Source organism: Scyliorhinus canicula, chromosome 17, assembly GCF_902713615.1.
Source record: "Scyliorhinus canicula chromosome 17, sScyCan1.1, whole genome shotgun sequence".
In the NCBI taxonomy this organism is placed as follows: domain Eukaryota; kingdom Metazoa; phylum Chordata; class Chondrichthyes; order Carcharhiniformes; family Scyliorhinidae; genus Scyliorhinus; species Scyliorhinus canicula.
In genome coordinates this window covers 35,656,126-35,682,754 of record NC_052162.1, presented here as the reverse complement: position 1 = coordinate 35,682,754, position 26,629 = coordinate 35,656,126, and the positions used below count along the sequence as shown (strand labels likewise).

At 46.3% G+C, this 26,629-nt stretch overlaps 1 protein-coding gene across 9 annotated transcripts in view; it reads right to left on the bottom strand.

Moving 5' to 3' along the window:
• stag2b (stromal antigen 2b) overlaps positions 1 to 26,629 on the bottom strand; it is a 246,641-nt gene that overhangs the window by 27,005 nt on the left and 193,007 nt on the right. For all 9 annotated transcript variants that reach the window (XM_038774985.1, XM_038774992.1, XM_038774990.1 and 6 more), the window contains 3 exons: positions 24,519 to 24,606; positions 24,309 to 24,389; positions 7,650 to 7,742 (listed from right to left, as the gene is read on the bottom strand). In XM_038774985.1, the coding sequence (XP_038630913.1) occupies positions 7,650 to 7,742; positions 24,309 to 24,389; positions 24,519 to 24,606 (262 nt within the window). The remainder of the gene's footprint in view (positions 1 to 7,649; positions 7,743 to 24,308; positions 24,390 to 24,518; positions 24,607 to 26,629) is intronic.

The window sequence follows — 26,629 nt, the reverse complement described above, 5'->3', positions numbered from 1 at the left end:
AAAAGTATGCCTCGCACATCTGTCCTAAACATTTCCACAAGCACTTCAAACCTATGTCCCCGAGTACCTGCCTCTCCTACACAAGGAAAGAGCATCTGACTCCACACTGTCCATGCCACTCAATCTTGTCGACCTCTATTAGGTTGCCTCTCAAACTCCGTCGCTCCAGTAAGAACAGACTGAGTTTATCTAATCTCTCCTTGTAGCTAATATCCTCAATACCATGGAACATCCTAGTAAACCGCTTCTGTACCCTCTCCAAAGCATCCACATCCTTCTGGTAGTGTGGCGACCAGAATTTATTCACTGTATTCCAAATGAAGCCTAACTAACATCTGCAACATGACTTGCCAATTTTCATATTCAATGTCCTGACCGATGAAGGTCAGCATGCCAAATGCCTTCTTAACCACTTTATCCACGAGTTGCTACTTTCATGTGATCAGTGGACTGCATGCCCAGATCTCTCTGCCTGTCAGTACTTGTAGGAGTTCGACCATTTATTGTGCAATTCCTGCATGCATCGGACCTTCCAAAGTGCATTATCTCACACTTGTCCGGATTAAAGTCTATCTGCCATTTCTCCGCCCAAGACTCCAACCAGTTTATATCCTGCTGTATCCTCCGACAATCCTCTCCACTATCCGTAACTCTACCAATTTTTGTGTTGGATAAGAACATAAGAACATAAGAACTAGGAGCAGGAGTAGGCCATCTGGCCCCTCGAGCCTGCTCCGCCATTCAATGAGATCATGGCTGATCTTTTGTGGACTCAGCTCCACTTTCCGGCCCGAACACCATAACCCTTAATCCCTTTATTCTTCAAAAAACTACCTATCTTTATCTTAAAAACATTTAATGAAGGAGCCTCTACTGCTTCACTGAGCAAGGAATTCCATAGATTCACAACCCTTTGGGTGAAGAAGTTCCTCCTAAACTCAGTCCTAAATCTACTTCCCTGTATTTTGAGGCTGTGCCCCCGAGTTCTGCTTTCACCCGCCAGTGGAAACAACCTGCCCGCATCTATCCTATCTATTCCCTTCATAATTTTATATATTTCTATAAGATCCCCCCTCATCCTTCTAAATTCCAACGAGTACAGTCCCAGTCTACTCAACCTCTCCTCGTAATCCAACCCCTTCAGCTCTGGGATTAACCTAGTCAATCTCCTCTGCACACCCTCCAGTGCCAGTACGTCCTTTCTCAAGTAAGGAGACCGAAACTGATCACAATACTCCAGGTGTGGCCTCACTAACACTTTATACAATTGAAGCATAACCTCCCTAGTCTTAAACTCCATCCCTCTAGCAATGAAGGACAAAATTCCATTTGCCTTCTTAATCACCTGTTGCACCTGTAAACCAACTTTTTGCGACTCATGCACTAGCACACCCCGGTTTCTCTGCACAGCAGCATGTTTTAATATTTTATCATTTAAATAATAATCCCTTTTGCTGTTATTCCTACCAAAATGGATAACCTCACATTTGTCAACATTGTATTCCATCTGCCAGACCCTAACCCATTCACAACCTATCCAAATTCCTTTGCAGACTTCCAGTATCCTCTGCACTTTTCGCTTTACCACTCATCTTAGTGTCGTCTGCAAACTTGGACACATTGCCCTTGGTCCCCAACTCCAAATCATCGATGTAAATTGTGAACAATTGTGGGCCCAACACTGATCCCTGAGGGACACCACTAGCTACTGATTGCCAACCAGAGAAACACCTATTAATCCCCACTCTTTGCTTTCTATTAATTATCCAATCCTCTATCCATGCTACTACTTTACCCTTAATGCCATGCATCATTATCTTATGCAGCAACCTTTTGTGTGGCACCTTGTCAAAGGCTTTCTGGAAATCCAGATATAACAAATCTATTGGCTCCCCGTTATCTACCGCACTGGTAATGTCCTCAAAAAATTCCACTAAATTAGTTAGGCACGACCTACCCTTTATGAAGCCATGCTGCGCCTGCCCAATGGGACAATTTCTATCCAGATGCCTCGCTATTTCTTACTTGATGATAGACTCCAGCATCTTCCCTACTACCGAAGCTAAGCTCACTGGCCTATAATTACCCACTCTCTGCCTACCTCCTTTTTTAAACAGTGGTGTCACGTTTGCTAATTTCCAATCTGCCGGGACCACCCCAGAGTCTAGTGAATTTTGGTAAATTATCACTAGTGCATTTGCAATTTCCCAAGCCACCTCTTTTAGCACTCTGGGATGCATTCCATCAGGGCCAGGAGACTTGTCTATCTTTAGCCCCATTAGCTTTCCCATCATTGCCTCCTTAGTGATAACAATCGTCTCAAGGTCCTCACCTGTCATAGCCTCATTTCTATCAGTCACAGGCATGTTATTTGTGTCTTCCACTGTGAACACAGACCCAAAAAACCTGTTCAGTTCCTCAGCCATTTTCTCATCTCCCATTATTAAAACTCCCTTCTCATCCTCTAAAGGACCAATATTTACCTTAGCCACTCTTTTTGTTTTATTTGTAGAAACTTTTACTATCTTTTTTTATATTCTGAGCTAGTTTACTCTCAATCTATCTTACTCTTCTTTATAGCTTTTTCAGTAGCTTTCTGTTGCCCCATAAAGATTTCCCAGTCCTCTAGTCTCCCACTAATCTTTGCCACTTTGTATGCTTTTTCCTTCAATTTGATACTCTCCCTGTTTTCCTTAGCTACCCATAGTCGATTTTCCCTCTTTCTACCATCCTTCCTTTTTGTTGGTATAAACCTTTGCTGAGCAGTGAAAAATCGCTTGGAAGATTCTCCACTGTTCCACCATAAAGTCTTTGCTCGCAGTCTACCTTAGCTAGTTCTCTCATCCCATTGTAATCTCCTTTGTTTAAGCACAAAACACGAGTATTTGATTTTACCTTCTCACCCTCCATCTGTATTTTAAATTCCACGATATTGTGATCGCTCCTTCTGAGAGAGTCCGTAACTATAAGATCATGAATCAATCCTGTCTCATTACACAGGACAAGATCTAGGACCGCTTGTTCCCTCCTAGGTTCCATTACATACTGTTCTAGGAAACTATCGCGGATACATTCTATAAACTCCTCCTCAAGGCTGCCTTGACCAACCTGGTTAAACCAATCGACATGTAGATTAAAATCCCCCATGATAACTGTTGTCCCATTTCTACATGCATCCGTTATTTCTTTGTTTATTGCGTGCCCCACCATAATGTTACTATTTGGCGGCCTATAGACTACTCCTTATCAGTGACCTTTTCACCTTACTATCCCTGATTTCCACCCAAATGGATTCAACCTTATCCTCCATAGCACCGATGTCATCCCTTACTATTGCCCGAATGTCATCCTTCAATAACAGACGACACCACCTCCCTTACCATCCACTCTGTCCTTCCGAATAGTTTCATACCCTTGGATATTTAACTCCCAGTCGTGACCATCCTTTAACCATGTTTCAGTAATGGCCACAAAATTATAGGCATTCATGATGATTTGCGCCATCAACTCATTTACCTTATTCCGAATACTACGAGCATTCAGGTAGAGTACACTTATGTTGGCTTTTTTACCTCTGTTTTGAATCTTAACACCTCGATCAGTAACCTCTCCTAAATTAGATTTCCTCTTAACTTTTCTCCACATTTTCCTTGTCGTTGAACCATATCTTCATGTAGCAACCTGCTGTGTCGCTTACCATTAATGTTTTTACTTCCCGTCGTTTGCAAACCTACTCATCAGACCAGCTATATTTTCTTCCAAACCATTTATTTTCACCACGAACAACAAAGGTCCCAGAACTGATCCCTCTGGAACGCCACTTGGCACAGCCTTCCATTCAGAAAAACTCTTGTTCTACTGCTCGCCGTCTTTTGTACCCAAGCCAGTTCTGTATCCAACTTGCCAGCTCTCCTCTGATGCAATGTGACTTCACCTTTTGTACCAGGCTACCATGAAGTACCTTGTCAAAGGCTTTACTGAAGTCCATGTATACAACATCTACTGCCTTTCCCTCATCTATCATCTTTGTCACTTCCTCGAAAAACTTGAAAGAAATTAGTGAGGCACGACTTCCCCTTCACAAAACCATGCTGTCCATCACTAATAAGTCCATTTGTTTCCAAATGTGAGTAAATCCCATCTCTAAGAATCTTTTCGAATAGTTTCCCTCCACTGACGTAAGGTCTGTAATCTCCTGGATTATCCCTACTTCCCTTCTTCAACAATGGAAAAACTTTGGCTACTCTCCAGTCCTCTGGAACTTCACCTGTAGCCAGTGAGGATATAAAGATTACTGTCAAGGCCCCAGCAATTTCCTCCCTTGCCTCCCACAGTATTCTGGGGTAGATCCTATCAGGCCCTGGGGACTTAGTTACTTTAATGGTTTTTAAGATGGCCAATTGGTAATACCACGTACCAATCCAAGCTCGAAGTTCCTCTTCTTACTGAAATACTCCTTGCATTGAATCTAATGCATTTCAGCCCACCAACCCCGTTGCGTTGACCAACCACTCCCTGCTCTTCCTCTTAATCTTACTGGCCTTGGTCTGTAGCTCTCCCTCAGTTATATCTCCCGCTGACCCTGCTCTGGTTCCCATCCCCCTGCCATACTAGGCAGTTCAATCTGTTTCTCTGCCTTCCACTTTTCTCCTTACTAGGTTTTGTTTCTGCCCCCTCTTTACTACCCTCTGATTTCCGGCATTGGTTCCAATCCCCCTGCCACATTAGTTTAAACCCTCCCCAACAGTGCAGGCAAACACCTCCCCCCCCCCCCCCCCCCCCCTCCCCCCAAAGACATTGGTTCCAGTCCTGCCCAGATGTAGGCCGTCCTATTTGTAATGGTCGCATGTCACCCAGAACCGGTTCCAATGTCCCAAAGATCTGAAACCCTCCCTCCTGCATCATCTCTCAAGCCACGCTGTCATCCTGTCAGTCCTACTCTGACTAGCACGCGGCACTGGTAGCAATCCCCAGATTACTACCTTTGATGTCCTGCTTTTTAGCTTATCTCCTAACTCCCCAAATTCAGCATGTCATTCAGCATGGAGCAGCATGGTGGCGTAAGTGGTTAGCACAGTCGCCTCACGGCGCCGAGGTGCCAGGTTCGATCCCGGCTCTGGGTCACTGTCCATGTGGAGTTTGCACATTTTCCCCGTGTTTCCGTTGGTTTCGCCCCAACAACCCAAAAAAAAGATGTGCATGGTAGGTGGATTGGTCATGCTAAATTGGACCTTAATTGGAAAAAATGAATTGGATACTCTAAATTTATACAGGGCTGGTTTAGCACACTGGGCTAAATTGCTGGCTTTTAAAGCAGACCACGGCAGGCCAGCAGCACGGTTCAATTCCCGTACCAGTCTCCCCGAACAGGCGGCGGAATGTGGCGACTAGGGGCTTTTTACAGTAACTTCATTTGAAGCCTACTTGTGACAATAAGCGATTTTCATTTCATTTTCATTTCATGTAGGACCTCATCCTGGTTTTACCTTTATCGTTGGTGCTTATATACACCAAGAGAGCTGGCTGTTCACCCTCCCCCTTTAGAATGTCCTGCAGCCGCTCGGAGATATCCAGGACCCTTGCACCCAGAAGACAGCATACCTTCCTGGAGTGTCGTTTGCGTCCGCAGAAACGCCTGTCTACTCCCCTTACAATCAAATCCCCCATCACAATAGCTCTACCACTTTTTTACCTGCCCTCCTGCACAGCAGAGCCAGCCACGGTGCCATGAAGCTGGCTACTGCTGCCATCCCCTGGTAAACCATCCCCCTCAAGAGTATCAACAACGGTATACCTGTTTTGGAGGGAGATGACTGCAGGGGACCCCTCTCCTGCTTTTCTACTCTTCCTCTGTCTGGTGGTCACCCATTTCCTATCTCCCTCAGTCCCCTTTACCTGCGGTGTGCCCAACTCGCTAAACGTGCTATCTAATAAAGACTAATGTCTCTATTTTCTCTTGATCAATCAAATGTATTTTTGTCATTGGGAAATTGAGTGTCCATTGGAAATTATTGACTTTTGAGCTTTCAAAAAATACTTTCTTCAAGTGTGATGAAAATTTGCAGTTGCAAGTGAAAACATAAACGAGCAGATCTTCGTTGCCCTTTCTCACAATTAAGAGAGCCTGACAGCAACAGTGTAACAAGAGTTAACTGGCACCTCAATTAAGTGCACATCATACACAATATATTCGATTCCTGATGGTAGATCCTCACTATGAATTACCTCTGTGAATTTTCTATCTTTCGCGCTCACGCGCAATCATTTTTAGCCGCGTCCTTTTTGTCTTTAGTCCCCTTGGTCTCGCTCTCATCTAGAATTATATATGACCATTTCTACTGATTTAATTTTGGATTCACAAATAAAGATGCTGGTGAGGTGAGGCTTGGCAGAGTTGTAAAGCCACAGCATGCGTGGGTCATGGTGCAAATCGGACTAAAAGAAGTGGACAATGTACGACTCAAGATGAAAAAAATTAAATGGGCCAACCAAGGAGGAGGTTTGGAAATGGAGTAGTCATGTTATAAAGAAGGGACTAAGTCGGGACAGGCATTGGACTTGACATGAGACGATTGTCACACCAAACCCATCTAAATCATGGCAAGTATAATGAACAGGAACAGGATGTGTTATGAAAATGTATATATTTTTTTTAATTAAAGAGTACCCAATTCATTTTTTCCAATTACGGGGCAATTTAGAGTGGCCAATCCACATACCCTGCGCAACTTTGGGTTGTGGGGGTGAAACCCACACAAACATGGGGAGAATGTGCAAACTCCACACGGGCAGTGACTCAGAGCCGGGATTGAACCTGGGACCTCGGCGCCGTGAGGCAGCAGTGCTAACCACTGCACCACGATGCTGCCCTAAAAATGTATATTTTATGACACAGTGAATAAGGGTCCAGACTAAAAGATCCCATGTTAGATTTTTAATTTGCCCTGATGTAAAACACGTTGTTTTAATTTAACTCTCACAAGTTTGTTTTGGGCATTTGAATTTGCTGTTCTTTCAAAAGCAAAGTTACAATAAGCAAGACAATGTAGCAAACTCGGTTCTAATTTCTCTTATAAACTTTGACTAATACAGTTAGCAAATGATATGTCAATATATTTTGATAAAATACAATTCTGAGGAATAGAATATTAATGTAAATGACCGATTTAACTATAGATTTCTAAATACCAATGTACTGTTGTTTTCAGAAATCAAAAATCAAGAAGTAGTTAGCCACTGCCCACAAAGGGCTGTAGGCATCTCTTTCCACTGAGGAGAGACAATTGGTTATGTGTAGCTTCAGGGGCACCACTCTGCATAGTTCACACCAGAAGAAACGTGAACAGACCACACGAACTGCAACTTAAGTAATTACAGGAAATGTAATTTCACATCGGACATCAGCTTCTTTCAAAATCTCTCAAGCTGTGTCCAAATGAGGCTAATGATCCCAAAAATGATCCCAAATAATTAAGCGACTAGTAAATTAGGTGGGAACAATCAATTGAGTACAGCATTCTCTTTAGTGTTCTCCTTTACTGATTGGTCACTGTGAGAAACAGTGTTCGCAATCCCAACTTTTGCAATTTGACAGAGTGATAAATGAAAACGTGTGGCTGCTTTCATGCTGAAGACATTATTTCTATTACCTGTTCTTTAACAGCTGTATTAACATTCGTCAGGTAGTGCTGGCAGAGCTGACAAAAAGCTCGCATTTGTTTTCGTAACATTATCAGTTGGTCCTGAAAGAAAAATAAATGCTTAGAAATACATTTCCATAAGAAAATGCTGCAATAACATTTGTAATCAGTTCTTTACAGTAAACGTTTACAACAGAATTCTCAGTCACCATATCAATTTAAGTTCTTAAAATGATTCCATTTTCCGAAACTATCTTTTAAATTTGCAGACTAAAAGTAAAATAACTACTTCAGAAATAACACAGAATAGATTTCCAGATGGACTATTAGAGGTGAAAGTAAATTAAGTAACTGGATGCCACTGCAGAGGGTTTTAAATACCAACTAGATGGTCAAATTAAGATAGTCTGAATGGCATCCCTGATCCATCATTATCTTAAAATATTAATTACTGATGCTGAAGCATTGGCAAAATTGTGCCCAAGTACAGATCCCTGACCTCCAAGCATCTCACACACCTCTTATTAGCATACAACTGGGGATATTTGGAAAATATCCAAATTTTTATTACAAATGCACAAAATAAAATTTGTAATTTGGCTGGAAAGTATAAAATAATTCCACCGGTGAAAATATAAAATTACTCCACTGGTGGACAGCGAATTCGGAAATTCATTGGTAACAAGGCTTATGCAATTAAAGGTATTTTTACACACTGGCAAATGCTTTTAAGCTTGCTTTGGTTGATATTAAGCACGTGCAATCACCTTTACATTGCAGAACAAGGTCATTCAGCTCAAGTTTTCACTGGCTCTATGAAACAGCATTCTACCGAGCCGAGTGCCAGTCCTTTACCTTATCCCCATAATTTAGCATATTCTTTCCGAGATAGCAATCCGATCCCTTTTAAGTAACTCCATTGAACTTGCCTCCACGACCCTCTTGCAAAGTTTTTTCCAGATTCCATTCACTCTGAGTTAGAACAATATTTCTCACATCACTTTTACTCCTTTTGCCAAATATTTGACTGCGCCCTCTCACACTTGGTGCTCACCTGAATGGGAAGTTTTTCACTATTTACCCTATCCATACACCTGATGATCTTGAATACACCTGATGATCATGGGCGACTTCAACTTCCCAAACATTGAGTGGAAACTCTTTAGATCAAATAGTTTGGATGGGGTAGTGTTTGTGCAGTGTGTCCAGGAAGCTTTTCTAACACAGTATGTAGATTGTCCGACCAGAGGGGAGGCCATATTGGATTTAGTACTTGGTAATGAACCAGGGCAGGTGATAGATTTGTTAGTGGGGGAGCATTTTGGAGGTAGTGACCACAATTCTGTGACTTTCACTTTAGTAATGGAGAGGGATAGGTGCGAGCAACAGGGCAAGGTTTATAATTGGGGGAAGGGTAAATACAATGCTGTCAGACAAGAATTGAAGTGCAGAAGTTGGGAACATAGGCTGTCAGGGAAGGACACAAGTGAAATGTGGAACTTGTTCAAGGATCAGGTACTGCGTGTCTTTGATATGTATGTCCCTGTCAGGCAGGGAAGAGATGGTCGAGTGAGGGAACCATGGTTGACAAGAGAGGTTGAATGTCTTGTTAAGAGGAAGAAGGAGACTTATGTAAGGCTGAAGAAACAAGGTTCAGACAGGGCGCTGGAGGGATATAAGATAGCCAGGAGGGAACTGAAGAAAGGGATTAGGAGAGCTAAGAGAGGGCATGAAAAATCCTTGGCGGGTAGGATCAAGGAAAACCCCAAGGCCTTTTACACATACGTGAGAAATATGAGAATAACTAGAGTGAGAGTAGGTCCGATTAAGGACAGTAGCGGGAGATTGTGTATTGAGTCTGAAGAGATAGGAGAGGTCTTGAACAAGTATTTTTCTTCAGTATTTACAAATGAGAGGGGCCATATTGTTGGAGAGGACAGCGTGAAGCAGACTGATAAGCTTGAGGAGATACTTGTCAGGAAGGAAGATGTGTTGCGCGTTTTGAAAAACTTGAGGATAGACAAGTCCCCCGGGCCTGACGGGATATATCCAAGGATTCTATGGGAAGCAAGAAATGAAATTGCAGAGCCGTTGGCAATGATCTTTTCGTCCTCGCTGTCAACAGGGGTGGTACCAGAGGATTGGAGAGTGGCGAATGTCGTGCCCCTGTTCAAAAAAGGGAATAGGGATAACCCTGGGAATTACAGGCCAGTTAGTCTTACTTCGGTGGTAGGCAAAGTAATGGAAAGGGTACTGAGGGATAGGATTTCTGAGCATCTGGAAAGGCATTGCTTGATTAGGGATAGTCAGCACGGATTTGTGAGGGGTAGGTCTTGCCTTACAAGTCTTATTGAATTCTTTGAGGAGGTGACCAAGCATGTGGATGAAGGTAAAGCAGTGGATGTAGTGTACATGGATTTTAGTAAGGCATTTGATAAGGTTCCCCATGGTAGGCTTATGCAGAAAGTAAGGAGGCATGGGATAGTGGGAAATTTGGCCAGTTGGATAACAAACTGGCTAACCGATAGAAGACAGACAGTTGTGGTGGATGGCAAATATTCAGCCTGGAGCCCAGTTATCAGTGGCGTACCGCAGGGATCAGTTCTGGGTCCTCTGCTGTTTGTGATTTTCATTAACGACTTGGATGAGGGAGTTGAAGGGTGGGTCAGTAAATTTGCAGATGATACGAAGATTGGTGGAGTTGTGGATAGTGAGGAGGGCTGTTGTCGGCTTCAAAGAGACATAGATAGAATGCAGAGCTGGGCTGAGAAGTGGCAGATGGAGTTTAACCCTGACAAGTGTGAGGTTGTCCATTTTGGAAGGACAAATCTGAATGCGGAATACAGGGTTAATGGTAGGGTTCTTGGCAATGTGGAGGAGCAGAGAGATCTTGGGGTCTATGTTCATTGTTCTTTGAAAGTTGCCACTCAAGTGGATAGAGCTGTGAAGAAGGCCTATGGTGTGCTAGCGTTCATTAGCAGAGGGATTGAATTTAAGAGCCGTGAGGTGATGATGCAGCTGTACAAAACCTTGGTCAGGCCACATTTGGAGTACTGTGTGCAGTTCTGGTCACCTCATTTTAGGAAGGATGTGGAAGCTTTGGAAAAGGTGCAGAGGAGATTTACCAGGATGTTGCCTGGAATGGAGAGTAGGTCATACGAGGAAAGATTGAGGGTGCTGGGCCTTTTCTCATTGGAACGGAGAAGGATGAGGGGCGACTTGATAGAGGTTTATAAGATGATCAGGGGAATAGATAGAGTAGATAGTCAGAGACTTTTTCCCCGGGTGGAACACACCATTACAAGGGGACATAAATTTAAGATAAATGGTGGAAGATATAGAGGGGATGTCAGAGGTAGGTTCTTTACCCAGAGAGTAGTGGGGGCATGGAATGCACTGCCTGTGGTAGTAGTTGAGTCGGAAATTTATGGACCTTCAAACGGCTATTGGATAGGTACTTGGATTAGGGTAGAATAAGGGAGTGTAGGTTAACTTCTTAAGGACAGCACGGTAGCATTGTGGATAGCACAATTGCTTCACAGCTCCAGGGTCCCAAGTTCGATTTCGACTTGGGTCACTGTCTGTGTGGAGTCTGCACATCCTCCCCGTGACTGCGTGGGTTTCCTCCGGGTACTCCGGTTTCCTCCCACAGTCCAAAGATGTGCAGGTTGGGTGGATTGGCCATGACAAATTGTCCAAAATTCTATGATTAACCTAGGACAAAAGTTCGGCGCAACATCGTGGGCCGAAGGGCCTGTTCTGTGCTGTATTTCTCTATCTATCTATCTACCACTGTCAAGTCTCCTCTCAACCTTCTCCAAAAACAGTCCCAAGCTCGCCAATCGATCCTTGGAGCCACATTTCTTTATCTTTGGAATGTTGTGAATCTCCTCTGCACTCCAACACCTTCATCTCTTTCCTCAAGTATGGTGTCCAGAACCATTCGCAATGCTCCATTATGCCTAACTAGTGTTTTATGCAAGTTCAACATGACCGTACACTTGTACTCAATTAATAAAGTCTAAGATACTTTATGAGCTGTTCTCTGAACATGCCTTGCCATCTTCAATAGCTTGTGCACATACATAGCGAGGTATCTGTTCCGCACATCCTTCAGTTTCTTCCTTTCTTATACATTGCCTCTCCATATCCCTCCTGTCAAAATGAATCACCTCACATTCCTGTGAATTGGACCTCATTTGTCATTTTTCTGTCCAATCAATCAAGATATCAAGTCCAATTGAAGTTCTAAACTATTCTCATCACATCTGATCATTTCCAATCTTCGTACCATCTGCAAATGTTGAAATTGTGCTCTGAACACCAGACTAGGTAAATAATCTACATCAGGAATATTGAACCCTGGGGAGCTCCACTATAAAACTTCCTCCAACCTGAAAAACAATCTATTTTCTGACAATCAGCCAATTTCATATCCAAGTCTACTTTCCTTTTTTTTTATTCCACAAGTTGTGTGGCACTGTTCAAATGCCCTTCGAAAATCCATATACACCATATCAACAGCATTTCACTCATCAACCTAGTTTCCTTCTCAAAAAAACTCCAGCAAGTTAGCAAACTTTTCCCTTAATTAATTCATGTTGGTTTTCCTTTACCCTGCACTGAACTATAGTTTTCAGAAGTTTCCCCACCACTGAAAGCAAATTGACCAGTCCATAGTTGTTGGCTTTATCCTTGCACATCACACAAGTTTAAGGAAGACAGGAAGAATATTACTCATGCCTCTGCGATTTTCACTCTCTCTTCCCTCAGTACCCTTGGATGCATCGTATTCGGTCCTGGTATCTTAACTACTTTGAGTAAAAATAACCAACACTTCCTCCCTCTCGCTTGTGAATTATTCCAGTGTACCAATGACCTCGCCTCTCAACTTAGTCAGTTTCTTTATAAAGACAGATGCAAAGTATTAGTTTAATACTTCTACTATGTCTCCTGCAAGTCCATGTTTTTATCCCGAATCAGCCATCCTCTTTAGTTTACCACCCTTTTATTATTTATAAGCCCATAGAAGACCTTGGGTTTCCCTTTGATGTTAGCTACCAGCCTCATTTCATGTGCGCTCCTTTCTTTTCTTTTTCTCCCCCACTTTCCCTCTGGTAAGTATGATTCAGAATTGTAATCTTGACATGACATCCATCATAGACCGACTTCTTGCTTTTCATCTTCATGTCCCTCGTCATCCAGGAAACACCGGACTTTTTGTCCCCTTCAACAGAATGAACTCGTGCCCCTCTTATCCCATTGCACTATTCCTGTCCCAATCTATATTTGAATAATTGAAGTTCCCATTATAATTACTTATCATTCTTGCACCTCTAATTTTTTTTGAATTTCAAGTACCCAATTCTTTTTTCCAATTCAGGGGCAATTTAGCATGGTCAGTTCAAATACCCTGCACATGTTGGGTGAGACCCACGCAGACACTGGGAGAATGTGCAAACTCCACTGCACCTGTCTAATTTCTTTGCTAATTTCTTTCTCTACATCCCTTCCACTAGTTGATGATCTATATCTTTTAAAAGGTACCTGAATCTGCACCTTAAGTGCTCTAAGCTACAGGGCTATGGACCGGATGTAGGAAGGTGGGATTAGAAACGGTACCTGGATATCCTAGGGCTGGCATGGACAAGATGGGGTGAATGGCCTCCTCCTGTGCTGTAACTTTTCTATGATTCTATTATCTACTACACCAATCAATGTTATTGCACCTTTTTCATTCCTTACTTCCAGCCAGAAAGATTCAGTCTTTAACCTTTCTGGAACATCCTCTCTCAAGTACTGTAATACCATCCTTAATAAATACTGCCAGTCCCTCCTTTCCTTCCTTTAATGTCCCTCTTAAACATACCCAGAAACATTTAATGTGCAGTCCTGCCCTCCTTTGATCGCTGTTACAATATCATGATTCCATTTGTCAACCTGTGCCTGTAGTTCACCAACCTCCTTAACCACACTTTGCACAATAACCCAGATTTAGGCTTTTTTGTAAAAAAGCTTTCTCCCTCTCACTGACCCCATCTAATGACCTACTATTGCCTACTTTAATTCTCTCAAACTCTCCAAATATTCTATTTACATTGATACTACACTCTGATATATCTTCATCAGTTAATGTTTCTTTACTTCCCACTGCCTGTTTTTTTTGTCTCCACTCTGAATTTACCCCCCGGTTTCATCCCCAATCAAGTTTAAACCCTGCCCAACAGCACTAACAAATCTCCCCATGAGGACATTAGTCCCAGTCCTGTCAAGGTGCAAGCCATCCTTCCTTTCATTTTTAAAAATAATTTTTATTAAAGTTTTCACAAAATATCAACAACAAAATGAAAAAGGAACCCAATAGAATTAAATACAAAACAGAACAAAACAACTCAATGCCTCCCTCCCCACTGTACAAAAATAATAAATTAACACCCATCGAAACACATAGCACACATAAATATATAACACCCCCTCAGATCCTCCAACATAGAAAAAACAAAAATAAATTAAATCCCCCCCCGGTTGCTGCTGCTGACCATTGTCTACCGTTCTGCCAGGAAGTCTAGGAACGGTTGCCACCGCCTGAAAACCCCTTGCACCGACCCCTTCAAAGCAAATTTCACCCTTTCCAATTTAATAAACTCAGTGACTGATCCAGGCCTCCACGCTTGGGGGCCTCGCATCCTTCCATTGAAGAAGAATCCTCCGCCGGGCTACCAGGGACGCAAAGGCCAGAATACCGGCCTCTTTCGCCACCTGCACTCCCAGCTCCTCTGCAACCCTAAATATTGCGAGCCCCCAGCCCAGTTTGACCCTGGATCCTCGCTACGCCCTTCCAAAATTCCTCCAGCGCTGGACTAGCCCAGAACATATGGATGTGGTTTGCTGGACTCCCTGAGCACCTAACACACCTGTCCTCACCCCCAAAAAACCGGCTCATCCTTGTCCAGGTCATGTGTGCCCTGTGCAGCACCTTAAACTGTATGAGGCTGAGCCTCGCGCACGAAGAGGAAGAGTTCACCCTCCCTAGGGCATCTGCCCACGTCCCCTCCTCTATCTCCTCCCCCAACTCTTCCTCCCACTTAACTTTCAGCTCCTCCACCGAGGCTTCATCCTCCTCCTGCATCACCTGGTATGTTGCCGAAAGTTTCCCCTCTCCAACTCACAGCCCCGAGAGCACCCTGTCCTGTACCGTGCGTGGCGGCAGCAGCGGGAATTCCACCACTTGCCGCCTGGCAAACGCCCTTACCTGTAGATACCTAAAGGTGTTTCCCGTGGGGGAGCCCGTACTTCTCCTCCAGCTCACCCAGGCTCGCAAACTTCCCATCCACAAACAGGTCCCCCAACCTTCTTATCCCTGCCCTGTGCCACCCTGAAAACCCTCCATCTATTCTCCCCGGGACAAACCGGTGGTTCCCCCGTATCGGGGTCCACACCCAGGCCCCCACCTCCCCCCTGTGCCGCCTCCATTGCCCCCAAATTTTGAGAGTAGCCGCCACCACCCGGCTCGTGGTATACCTCATTGGAGGGATCGGCAGCGGCACCGTTGGCAGCGGCACCGTTGCCAGCGCCTCCAGACTCATACCCTCACAAGACGCCATCTCCAGCCTCTTCCATGCCGCCCCCTGCCCCTCCATCACCCACTGCGCACCATCGCCGCATTAGCGGCCCAGTAGTATCCACAAAGGTTGTGCAGCGCCAACCCCCCCCCACACACACAAACTCCATTATGCTCCTGTTAACCCTCCTAAAGGAGGCCTTCGGGATAAGAATGGGGAGGCACTAAAACAGGACCAAAAACTTGGGAGCACTGTCATCTTGACTGACTGTGCCCTACCCGCCAGGGACAGTGGCAACGCATCCCACCTCTTCAACTCCTCCTCCATTTGCTCCACCAGCCTCGTGAAATGAAGTCTATGCAGGGCCCCCGCAGCTCCTGGCCACCTGGACCCCAAATACCTGAAGCTCCTCTCCGCCCTTTTTAGTGGGAGCTCGCCAATCCCCCTCTCCTGGTCCCCTGGGTGAACCACGAACAACTCTTCCCCATGTTGATCTTGTACCCTGAAAAATCCCCGAACTCCCTGAGGATCTCATTACCTCCGGCATCCCCCCTCACCGGGTCCGCCACATGTAGCAGCAAGTGGTCCGCATAGAGCGACACCCTATGCTCCTCCCCACCCCACACCAGCCCCCTCCAGTTCCTCGACTCCCTCAGTGCCACAGCCAGGGGTTCAATCGCCATTGTGAAGAGCAGGGGGGACGAGGGACACCCCTACCTCGTCCCTCAATGCAACCGAAAGTACTCAGACCTCCTCTTGTTCGTGGCCACACTCGTCATCGGGACCTCGTATAACAGCCTAACCCACCTGACGAACCCATCCCCAAACCCAAACCTGTCCAGCACCTCCCACAAGTACCCCCACTCTACCCTATCGAAGACCTTCTCAGCTTCCATCTCCGCCACCGCCTCACCCTCCCTCGCCGGCATCATAACGTTCAGGAGCCTCCGCACATTCGTGTTCAACTGCCTCCCCTTCACGAACCCCGTCTGGTCTTCGTGGATGACCTGCGGCACACAATCCTCAATTCTGTGGCTAAGACCTTCGCCAGCACCTTGGCATCTACATTTAACAACGAAATCGGCCTGTGAGACTCACACTGCAGGGGATCCTTGTCACGCTTCAGGATCAAGGAGATCAGTGCCAGGGACATTGTCGGGGGCAAGGCCACCCCTCCCTTGCCTCATTGAAGGTCCTAACCAGCAGCGGGCCCAACAGGTCCACATATGTTTTTGTAAAATTCAACCGGGAAACCATCCGGTCCCGGTGCCTCCCCGCCTGCATGCTCCCTATCCCTTTGGCCAGCTCCTCCAGCCCAATCGGGGCCCTGAATATCACCACCAGTCCCTCCTGCACCTTCGGGAACCTCAGTTGGTCCAGAAAACGGTCCATCCGTCCCGCCTCCAGTGGGGGCTCAGACCGATACAGTTCCTCATAAAAGTCACTAAAGACCCCATTGATGCCAACCTCACTCCGCACCACACTCCCTCTCCTATCCTTAACTCCCCCAATCTCCCCAGCTGCGTCCCGCTTCCGAAGCTGATGCGCCAGCATCCAACTTGCCTTTTCCCCATATTCGTAAATCGCCCCCTGGGCCTCCTGTCTACCCTCACCAACTTCCCCACCAGCCTCCCCCTTTGTTCTCTCCTCGTAGGCCCTAATGGAGATCAGCTCTCCCCTAACCACCGCCTTCAGCGCCTCCCAGACCATCCCCACTCGGACCTTCTCGTTATCGTTGGCCTCCAGGTGTCTTTCTATGCTTCCTCGGACCTGCTCATCCGCCAACAGCCCCACCTCCAAGCGCCACAACGGGCGCTGGTCCCTCTCCTCCCCCAGCTCTGTCTACCCAATGCGGGGCGTGATCCGAAATGGCTATCGCCGAGTACTCGGTATCCTCTACTCTCGCAATCAGCGCCCTGCTCATAACAAAGGCGGCGATCCGGGACTAGGCCTTATGAACGTGCGAGAAGAAGGAAAATTCCCTAACCCCCGGCCTTGCAAATCTCCAAGGGTCCACCCGTCCCATCTGGTCCATAAACCCCCTCAGCACTTTAGCCGCCGCCAGCCTCCTACCATCCTAGACCTGGAGCGATCCAGTGCCGGATCCAACACCACGTGTTCAAGTCCTTCCCCCCCCCCCCCATTATTAGGCCCCCCACTTCCAAGTCCGGGATCCGACCCAACATGCGCCACATAAAACCCGCATCGTCCCAGTTCGGGGCCTACACGTTGAACAGCACCACCCTCTCCCCTTGCAGCTTACCACTTACCATTACGTACCTGCCGCCATTGGCTGTCACAATGCTCGACTCCTCGAACAACACCCTGTTTCCCATCAAGATCTCTCTCTCTCTCCTCTCCTCTTCTCCCCCCCCCCCCCCCCCCCCCCCCCCCCCCCCCCCCCCCCCCCCCCCCCCCCCCCCCCCCCCCCCCCCCCCCCCCCCCCCCCCCCCCCGATTTTGGCATCCAGCCCTGAATGAAACACCTGGCCTACCCACCCCTCCTCAATCTTACCTGGTCGCCATGACCACGTCCGCCTTCAGCCCCTTCAGTGTGCGTGAAACACCCGGGCCTGCTTAACCGACCCATTCAGTCCCCTTACGTTCCAGGTTATCAGCTGGATCAGCGGGCTGCCCGCTCCCCTCCCTGCTGACAAGCCATAACCCCTCCTGGGCCAGCCACGCGCCCACGCCCGGCCCGTTCCCCACAGTGGCAGACCCGCCCTTGAACGTACCAACAGCAACCCGGTTCTCTCTTTCCCCCCCCCCCCCCCCCCCCCTTTCCTCTTTTCCCCCCCGACTCTCTTCCCCCCCCCCCAGCTAGGACCCCTCCTAGCTGCATTGCTCCCCCCACTGCACTCCCGCAAGTCAGCTGACTCCTGCTGACCCCGGACGCTCCCGCCTCTCCTTCGACTCCTCCCATTGTGGGACTTCCCCTCCATTACCCACCAGCAGGCTCTCCACCTCCCCCTGCCATCCCAAGCACGGGAAAAAGACCGCGCTTCCCTGCCCCGGCCCCGCCCCCTCCAGCCCGGGAAAAAGCCCACACTTTCCACCTGCCCGGCCCCGCCTCCTCTGGAGCAGCTCTTTTACAGGCCCAGTGCCCTCATCCCCGACTCAGGCCTCACCCTCCCCCCACTCCGTTTACTTGCCCCCTTCCAAGAGCCCACCCGCCAGACCCAACCAGAAAACAGTGCCCAACCCATCCTAACCACCCACATCGAACCAAAAATAAACAAGAACAAAGAACCCCCCCCCCCTCAAAATGTAACAACCACAACAATCCCCAACCATGGCCACCCCATCCCGATTCTCTGTTTGTGTCCAGCTTCTTGGCCTGAACGAAGGCCCACGCCTCCTCCGGGGACTCAAAATAATGGTGCAGGTCCTTGTAGGTGACCCACAGATGCGCCGGCTGCAGCATGCCAAACTTCACCCCCTTCCTGTGCAGCACCGCCTTCGCCCGGTTGTACCCGGCCCTCTCCTTCGCCACCTCCGCGCTTCAGTCCTGATATATTCGAACTTCCACGTTCTCCCACCTGCTGCTCCTCTCTTTCTTGGCCCACCTGAGTACGCACTCCCCATCAGCGAACCGATGAAACCGCACCAGCACCGCCCGCGGCGGCTCGTTAGCCTTGGGCCTCCACGCCAGCACTCTATGGGCCCTTCCAGGGGCCCCTGGAAGGACCCCGCTCCCATCAGCGAGTTTAACATGGTGACCACATAGGCCCCCACGCCCGACCCCTCCGGGAGGCCCAGGATCCGCAAATTCTTCCGACTCGACCGATTCTCCATCTCCTCGAACTGTTCCTGCCATTTCTTATGGAGCGCCTCGTGCGCTTCCACCTTTACCGCTAGGCCCAAACTCTCGTCCTCGTTATCTGAGATCTTTTGCCGGACCTCGCGGATCACCACCCCCTGGGCCGCATAGGTCTCCAGCAGCTTATCAATAGAAGCCTTCATCGGCTCCAGCAGGTCAGCTTTGAGCTCCCTGAAGCAGCACTGGATAACCCCCTGATGCTCCTGCGCCCACTGCATCCACGCTGCCTGGTCTCCGCCCGCCGCCATCTTGCTTTTCTTCCCTCGCACTTTCTTTGGCTTAACCACCACTTTTTTTAGTTGCCCTGCTCCTGGTCCAAGCCATGCACATGTCGGGGGAATGTTGCAGTCTCCTTCCCACACCGGGAGATGTCGAAACAAATGCCGTTGGGGGCCCTGAAAAGAGCCCTAAAGTCCATTCCAAGCGGGAGCTGCCGAACGTGCGACTTAGCTCTGCATAGCCGCAACCGGAAGTCGCAAGCCATCCTTCCTGTCTTGGCCCCACTTGCTCCAGAATCGGTCCCAGTGCCTCAGAAATCTAAAGAATATTTCTAAAGAAATATTGAATGTTGTCCACTGTAATGTGGCAAACTGTAATATCTCTTCGGAGCTAATTGGTTATGTCGATAATTCTGAAGCACGTTAGGAGTCCAAGTACTGCCTTTCACAATATGACCCAGAATGCATCTTGAGTAAATTATATTATATTCAAGTAGTACAGAACATGCAACATTTGAAGGTGCTATTATACTGATAGCATGGGAGTGACAGTGGAGTGCGGTAATCATGCCACAAAGAGTGGCCATTGGGTTTGTCTCAAGTAACCAACATTAAGGTATTCAACGGTTTCATAAAAGAGAGTCCAATGCTCAACTCAAGTCTATTGTATGTGAAGAAGCATTTCCCAGTATCAATAAAATTTGCTAAATATGAATTGCTGAATCTTTTTTATAATCTGAAAATTGAAACTTTGTCATTTACCTTTTCCTGAAATTTAACTATTATACCTCATTATGATGCCTCCCCAGGTGCAAAATATATATTTTTACATTATTCACATCTGTGATGCTATGCACCAGCCTTGTGTTGTTATATGCTTGAATCTCTCAGTGTTATCTTGGGTGACCAGAACTGGACCAGAAACTCCGAGGTGGAGATGGTTGACAGCTTCAAATTCCGAGGTGTGCACATCACCAAAAATCTGTCCTGGTCCACTCATGTCGACACTACCACCAAGAAAGCACAACAGCGCCTATACTTCCCCTGGAAACTAAGGAAATTTGGCATGTTCACACCGACTCTTCCCAACTTTTACAGGTGCACCACAGAAAGCATCTTATCTGGCTACATCACAGCCTGGTATGGCAACTGCGCGGCCCAAGACTGCAAGAAACTTCAGAGTCATGAATACTGCCCAGTCCATCACATGAACCCCTCCCATCTATTGACTCTACCCACACCTCCGCCTCCCTTGGGAAAGCGGGCAGCATAATTAAAGACCCCTTTCCATCCGGCCTACTCACTGTTCCAACTTCTTCCATCGGGCAGGAGATACAAAAGTCTGAGAACACACGAATAGATTCAAAAACAGCTTCTTCCCCGCTGTTACCAGATTCCTAAATGATCCCCTTATAGATTGACCTGATTAATACTACACTCCTGTATGCTTTACCCAATGCTGGTGTCTAGGTATTTACATTGTGTATCTTGTGTTGCCCTATTATGTATTTTCTTTTCTTATCATGTACCAAATGATCGGTTTGAGCTGCACGCAGAAAAATACCTTTCAGTGTACCTCGGTACACGTGACAATAAACAAATCCAATCCAATGTGTGTTTGGACCACAACTCGATTCAATTGTGCTTAGATGAACATTCACTCCGTAATTACAAGTTTCTACAATAAATTCTGTGCAATAATTTAAAGATCTGAATCTTCTTTGTAATGCAAGCATTGCTAAAATTGTGAGCAGATGCAAACGGTTAATACCCGAAATAGAGCAGAGGAAAATGAAGTGCTTTAAATGGTTATATTCCATAACACTTTCACACTGAAGTTCAGTCTCAACAAGGGAAAGAGGTAGTCAATTGGTACTGAAACTATGGGTCTGAAATTCAAGGGTTCCTATTCCACCAGAATTGCGTGTGCTGGTGTGCGGGCGAGCGTGCGCTGATGGTGAGTGGGCGCGCCTGCTGGTGTGCGCGCCGGTGTGTGCATGCACGTGGGCACGCATATGAAGAGATGAGTTACTGGTCACAAGATTCCCAGCCTCTGACCTGCTCTTCCAGCCTCAGTATTTAAATGGCTACTTCAGTTTCTTGTCAGTGGTAACAACCAGTATGTTGACAGTGGGGCATTCAGTGAAGGTCGTACCATTAAACATCATGGGACGAAGATTATATTCGCGCATTCAAGATAGCCATTGCTTGCCACTTGTGTGGTGTCAATGTTATTTGACAGTCCAAGACTTGCTAGTCCAAGCCTTGCTGCATTTGGATAGTGATGACTGATAACAACCACAACCTGATTCCCATCGACTCCAGTTTTGCTAGGGCTCTTTGATGCCATACTCCGTCAACGGCTGCCTTGCTATCAAGAGAAGTCACTCTCACCTCTAGAGTTCCGCTCTTTTGTCCATATGTGAAACAAGGCTATATTAAGGTCAGAAGCTGAGTGACCCTGGTGGAACCCAAAGCGTCGGTGGCCAGGTTTTTGCTATGTGCATGTCATTTGATAATAGCATTGCTGAAAACCCCTTCACCTAATTTATTGATGATCAAGAATAAATTAATAGAGTAGTGATTGGTCAGGTTGGATTTATCCTCTTGCGTTTGGGACACACTTCTGCAATTTTCTGCATTGCCAAGTTGATGCCAGTGTTGTAGCTGTATTGGAACAGCTTGGCTCAGGGCATGGCAAGTTCTAGAGTTATTACCATTCGGAACCACTGCTAGAACTTTGTCAGGAACATGACCATTTTGCCTTCAGCTTTTTTTTTCATCTCGCGTGGAGTGAGTTGAATTGGCCGAAAACTGTCATCTGTGATGCTGAGGACCTCCCGAGAAGGCAGAAATGGATCATTCACTTGGCACTTGCGGCTGAAGATTGTTGTAAATGCTTCAGCCTCATCTTTTGCACTGATGAGCTGGGCACTGAGGATGGGATATTTGTCAACCCTCCTCCTCCAGTCAGTTGCTCAACTGCCCAGCAGCATTCACAACTTGATGCGGCAGGACCACAGAGCTTAGGTCTTATCCACTGGTTAGGGATCATTTCGCTCTGTTCAATGTATGCTGTTTCCGCTCTTTGACTGACAAGTAGCAATGTTATAGCTTGACCAGGTTGACACCTAATTTTTTAGATATGTCTGGTGCTGCTTCCGGCATACTCTCCTGCACTCTTAATTGTACCAGGGTTGATCCCCTGGCTTGATGATGATGGTAGAGTGAGGGGATATGCCAGGCTATGAGGTTACAGATTGGAATTGAGTATCATTCTGCTGCCGCTGATTGCTCACAGCGCCTTATGGATGTTCAGTTTTGTGTTGCAAGACCTGTTGTGAAATCTATCCTACGGCACCCTGATTTATGAAGGCGAGTTGAAGTATGTTTTTCCGTCTTGTTGGTCCCTCATCTTGGTTCTCTCACCACCTTGCGATGTCATTTAGACTCAGCTAACTTAGTCAGTAGTGGTGCTACCAAGCCATTGAAGTTCCCTCACCCAGAGTACATTCTGCACCTTTGCCACCCTCAGTGCTTCCTACAAGTGGATTTGTTAGCTGAGGGGGAGGTTCCTCTGGTTATCAGCAATTGGTTTCCTTGCCCATGTTTCAAGGTGCAGCCAATAATTCCACAATTTCAAATAATTTCTTCCAAACGAGTAATGTCTCACAAATCTGAGCACGACTACAGATATTCTTCTGGTCTCTCCCGATCTAATGCCTTTTCAACTTTCTATGACTTTACTGAACAGTATTCTGTTCTAGTTCCGAGTTTCCTCTGTTTCGATAACTCCAGATTTATTGAAAACGTCTCTTCAATTCTCTAGTTTCCTTACGAGCTTGAGTGCAGATTTCCAGGATCTGTTCTCTTAACCGTTACTCCATAGCATGGCTTTTCTTTGAGCAAGGCTGAGAGAGAAGTTCTCTTTAGCCTTCCAAAACCAACTGCCCCTAGTAGAGCTGCCTTCTCTCTTTCAACCTATTTCCAACTGCAAACAAATGAGCTCAACTAAAACTTCAAAGCTTCTCTACCTTACAAGGCCCCAGTTGCTAAGCAACCACTGTTTGCTCCGCCAGGCACAGAAACATTAAATTAAACTAACTTAAAACTATACCTTATTTTTAATATTTACCAATAAATCTTTCAAAACAACCTTGATTTTCCTAACAGTTAGGCCATTTCAAAGGACATTTAAGAGTCAACCATATTGGAGTCACATGCAGACTCGGCCAGGCAAGGTTAGCAGATTTCCTTCCCCAAAGGACATTAGTGAACCAGATGTTTTTTTACAACAATGGTTTTTTTCTCATCATTAGACTTTTGATCATAGATTTCTTGATTGCAAATTCCAGCATTGGCTGTGGTGCGATTCGAACTTGGGTCACAAGAGCATCATCCTGGGTCTCTGAGACAATACCACTATATCACCTACGCCCCCACCTGAATGGGACAAAATAAAAAATGTATGGAGATTGAAAGGAAAGAATAAGATGTTGAAAATACTCAGCAGTTCAGACGGAGTGTGAAGCAAATTTAAGTTTCAGGTCAGTGACTTTTTCCCAGAACTGAAAAACCTTCAAAGATGATGTTTCTACCTTTTTCGAGTTCTGATAAAAGATCAAGTTGAAATTTTACCTGTTTAATTCTTCATAGATACTGCCTGCCCTGCTGAGTACTTCCAGCATTGTGTTTTCATTGTACCATGATTTGGATTTTCTTCATGTAAAGATTGGGGTGGATCAGACAACAACTCATTATGATGGATTTTCTGGGGTAGCATGGAAATATCCACAAAACCTTCAGAAGATGCAATGAAAGAGTCTCCAACACTTTTGCCAATCAGGATCTGGACCATGATTTGAACAGCGAGAAGTCAGCAAATCCAGGCTCCAACCAGTTTCCCACACCACTATTATCGCAACTCAAATAACTTGTTTACTTTAACTCCATTGGAATTTCAGGGTTACCCTTCACTCTGAAAATTATTTTAATACATGCCACAATGTTCTTTTAAGTTTTAATGTATTTGCAAATAGTAGACTAATTAATTTACACTCTTTACATACCTTTGTTGAACTACCTTCAAAAACAGTGGCTAGGTTCCAAAGGATTACATAGTGAGTGCACTGTAGTGCATGAATGACAATCTAAAAAACAAATATACAATATTTCAAAGGAAGATAAGTGATAGCATGCATTTTAAACTAATTATAAAATCAAATATATGAAGAAGAAATTTGGTACAAAATTCTGCAGTTTGAAAATCAAATTATTACCTGTTCTGGCATATCCCCATTTTCAATAGCAATCTTCAGCAGTTTATAATTGCTGCTAAATAAGTCCCACCTTGTAAGATCATGAGCACTGATAAATAAATAAATTCAATATTAAGCTTCTATTGAAAATTCAGCAAGACAGCTATAATAACAATTAGATTGGGGTTTATAAAGAATATACGGCACAGAAATAGGCCAGTCGGCCCAACCAGTCCATGCTGTAATTTAAGATTCACTTGAGATCCCTCACGTCTTTCCTCACCCAAATAGATCAATTGTAATCCTCTGTTCCCTTCTCCCTCTTATGCTGGCGGAACCTGTTCTTAAAAACATCTGACTTAATTTCAACCACTCCCTGTGAACTAATTTCCACAGTCTCACCACTCTGTGGTAAAGGAGTTTATTTCTCTACTGATTTCTTGATGGCTAATAATGGCCTCCAATAATTCTCTTCCCTTTAAGAGGAAATATTGGCAGAGATCTTCCAGTCAGCAGCAGAGGGGGGGGCTCACGCTGCTGATTATAATTTAAACTACCAACTTAATATTTTGAACCTGGAGCTGAGAGTCCAGGTTCCAGCATGAATCCATAGAATTCCTGATTTAGAAGGAGGCCATTTGGCCGGGTCTGCGCTGACCCTTTGAAAGAGCACCCTACCTAGGTTCACTCCCCCACCGTATCCCTGTAACCCCACCTGCACATCTTTGTAGACTAACGGCCAATTTATCATGGCCAATCCATTTAACCTGCACATCTTTGGACTGAGGGGGGAAACGAGCACACGGAGGAAACCGACGCAGACATGGGGAGAAAGTGCTAGCTCTGTCAGAGGGTCAATGTAGAGTTGCCGAATGGCCACCTTCTGCACAGTAGGGATTCTATGAGTCTATGAAATAGCCTTGCGTGAATGCAATAGCTTTTCCAATTCACTTTGACACTTCTGGAAGGTAACAATATCAGATTTAGATTCTAAAGCACTTCTTTATTGCCAATTTATTTAGAGAAAAGTCAATTGTCAGATTTCCCCCTTTTCCTGATCTACCACTAGTAATATCTCCTTGTGTTTATCTTCCCTGTCAAACTACTTTCAAGCGCAAATTTGAAATGAAATGAAAATCGCTTGTCACGAGTAGGCTTCAAATGAAGTTACTCTGAAAAGCCCCTAATCGGCATATTCCGGCGCCTGTTCGGGGAGGCTGTTACGGGAAATTTACGCCACAATTATTAAATATTTCACTTCACAGTCTCTTTTCAATCTGGCAAGGGACACTAAACCTTTGCTTTAAGTTTGCCTGACATTAAAAACAATACTAACGTCTTCCGGTTGCAGTGATGCGGCGCTAAGCCGCACGTTCGGCAGCTCCCGCTATCAAAGGACTTTCGGGCCTGTTTCAGGACCCCAAACGGCGCTGTTTCGACGATTCCCGGTGGGGGAAGGTGCTTGGAGGAACATTCCCCCGAATTTATGGTGCGCACCCGGAGTGGGGCAAAGAAAAAGGCTGCAGCAGCTCCCCAGAAAAAGCGGGGGAAGGAGGACAAAATGGCAGCCGGCGGAGCACCCGAGAATTGGTGGCAGTGGGCTCAGGAGCAACAAGCTGCTCTTCTGCACTGTTTTGCGGAGCTGAAGGCTGAGTTGCTGGACTCCCTGAAGGCGACTACGAGCAAGCTGCTTCAGACCCAGACAGCCCAGGGGGCAGCCATTCAGGAGTTGCAGCAGCAGGCCGCTGATTGGGAGGAGGAGGCCGTGGTCCTCGTGGGGAAGGTGGAGATGCATGAGGCACTTCACAAAAAGTGGAAGGCCCGCTTGGAGGAGCTGGACCTTCGCACGAGGCGGAAGAATTTGAGGATCCTGGGCCTTGCGGAGGGGCTGGAGGGGTCGGATGTTCCGTCCTATGTTGCCACGATGCTGAATTCGTTGGTGGGGGCAGGATCCTTCCATCTGCCCCTGGAGCTTGAGGGAGTCCACAGAGTGCTGGTCAGGAGGCCCAAGGCGAATGAAACCCCGCGGGCGGTGCTGGTGCAGTTTCATCGGTTCAGCGACCGGGAGTGTGTGCTGCGCTGAGCCAAGGAGAGGAGCAGCAAGTGGGAGAACTCAGTAATGCGAATCTACT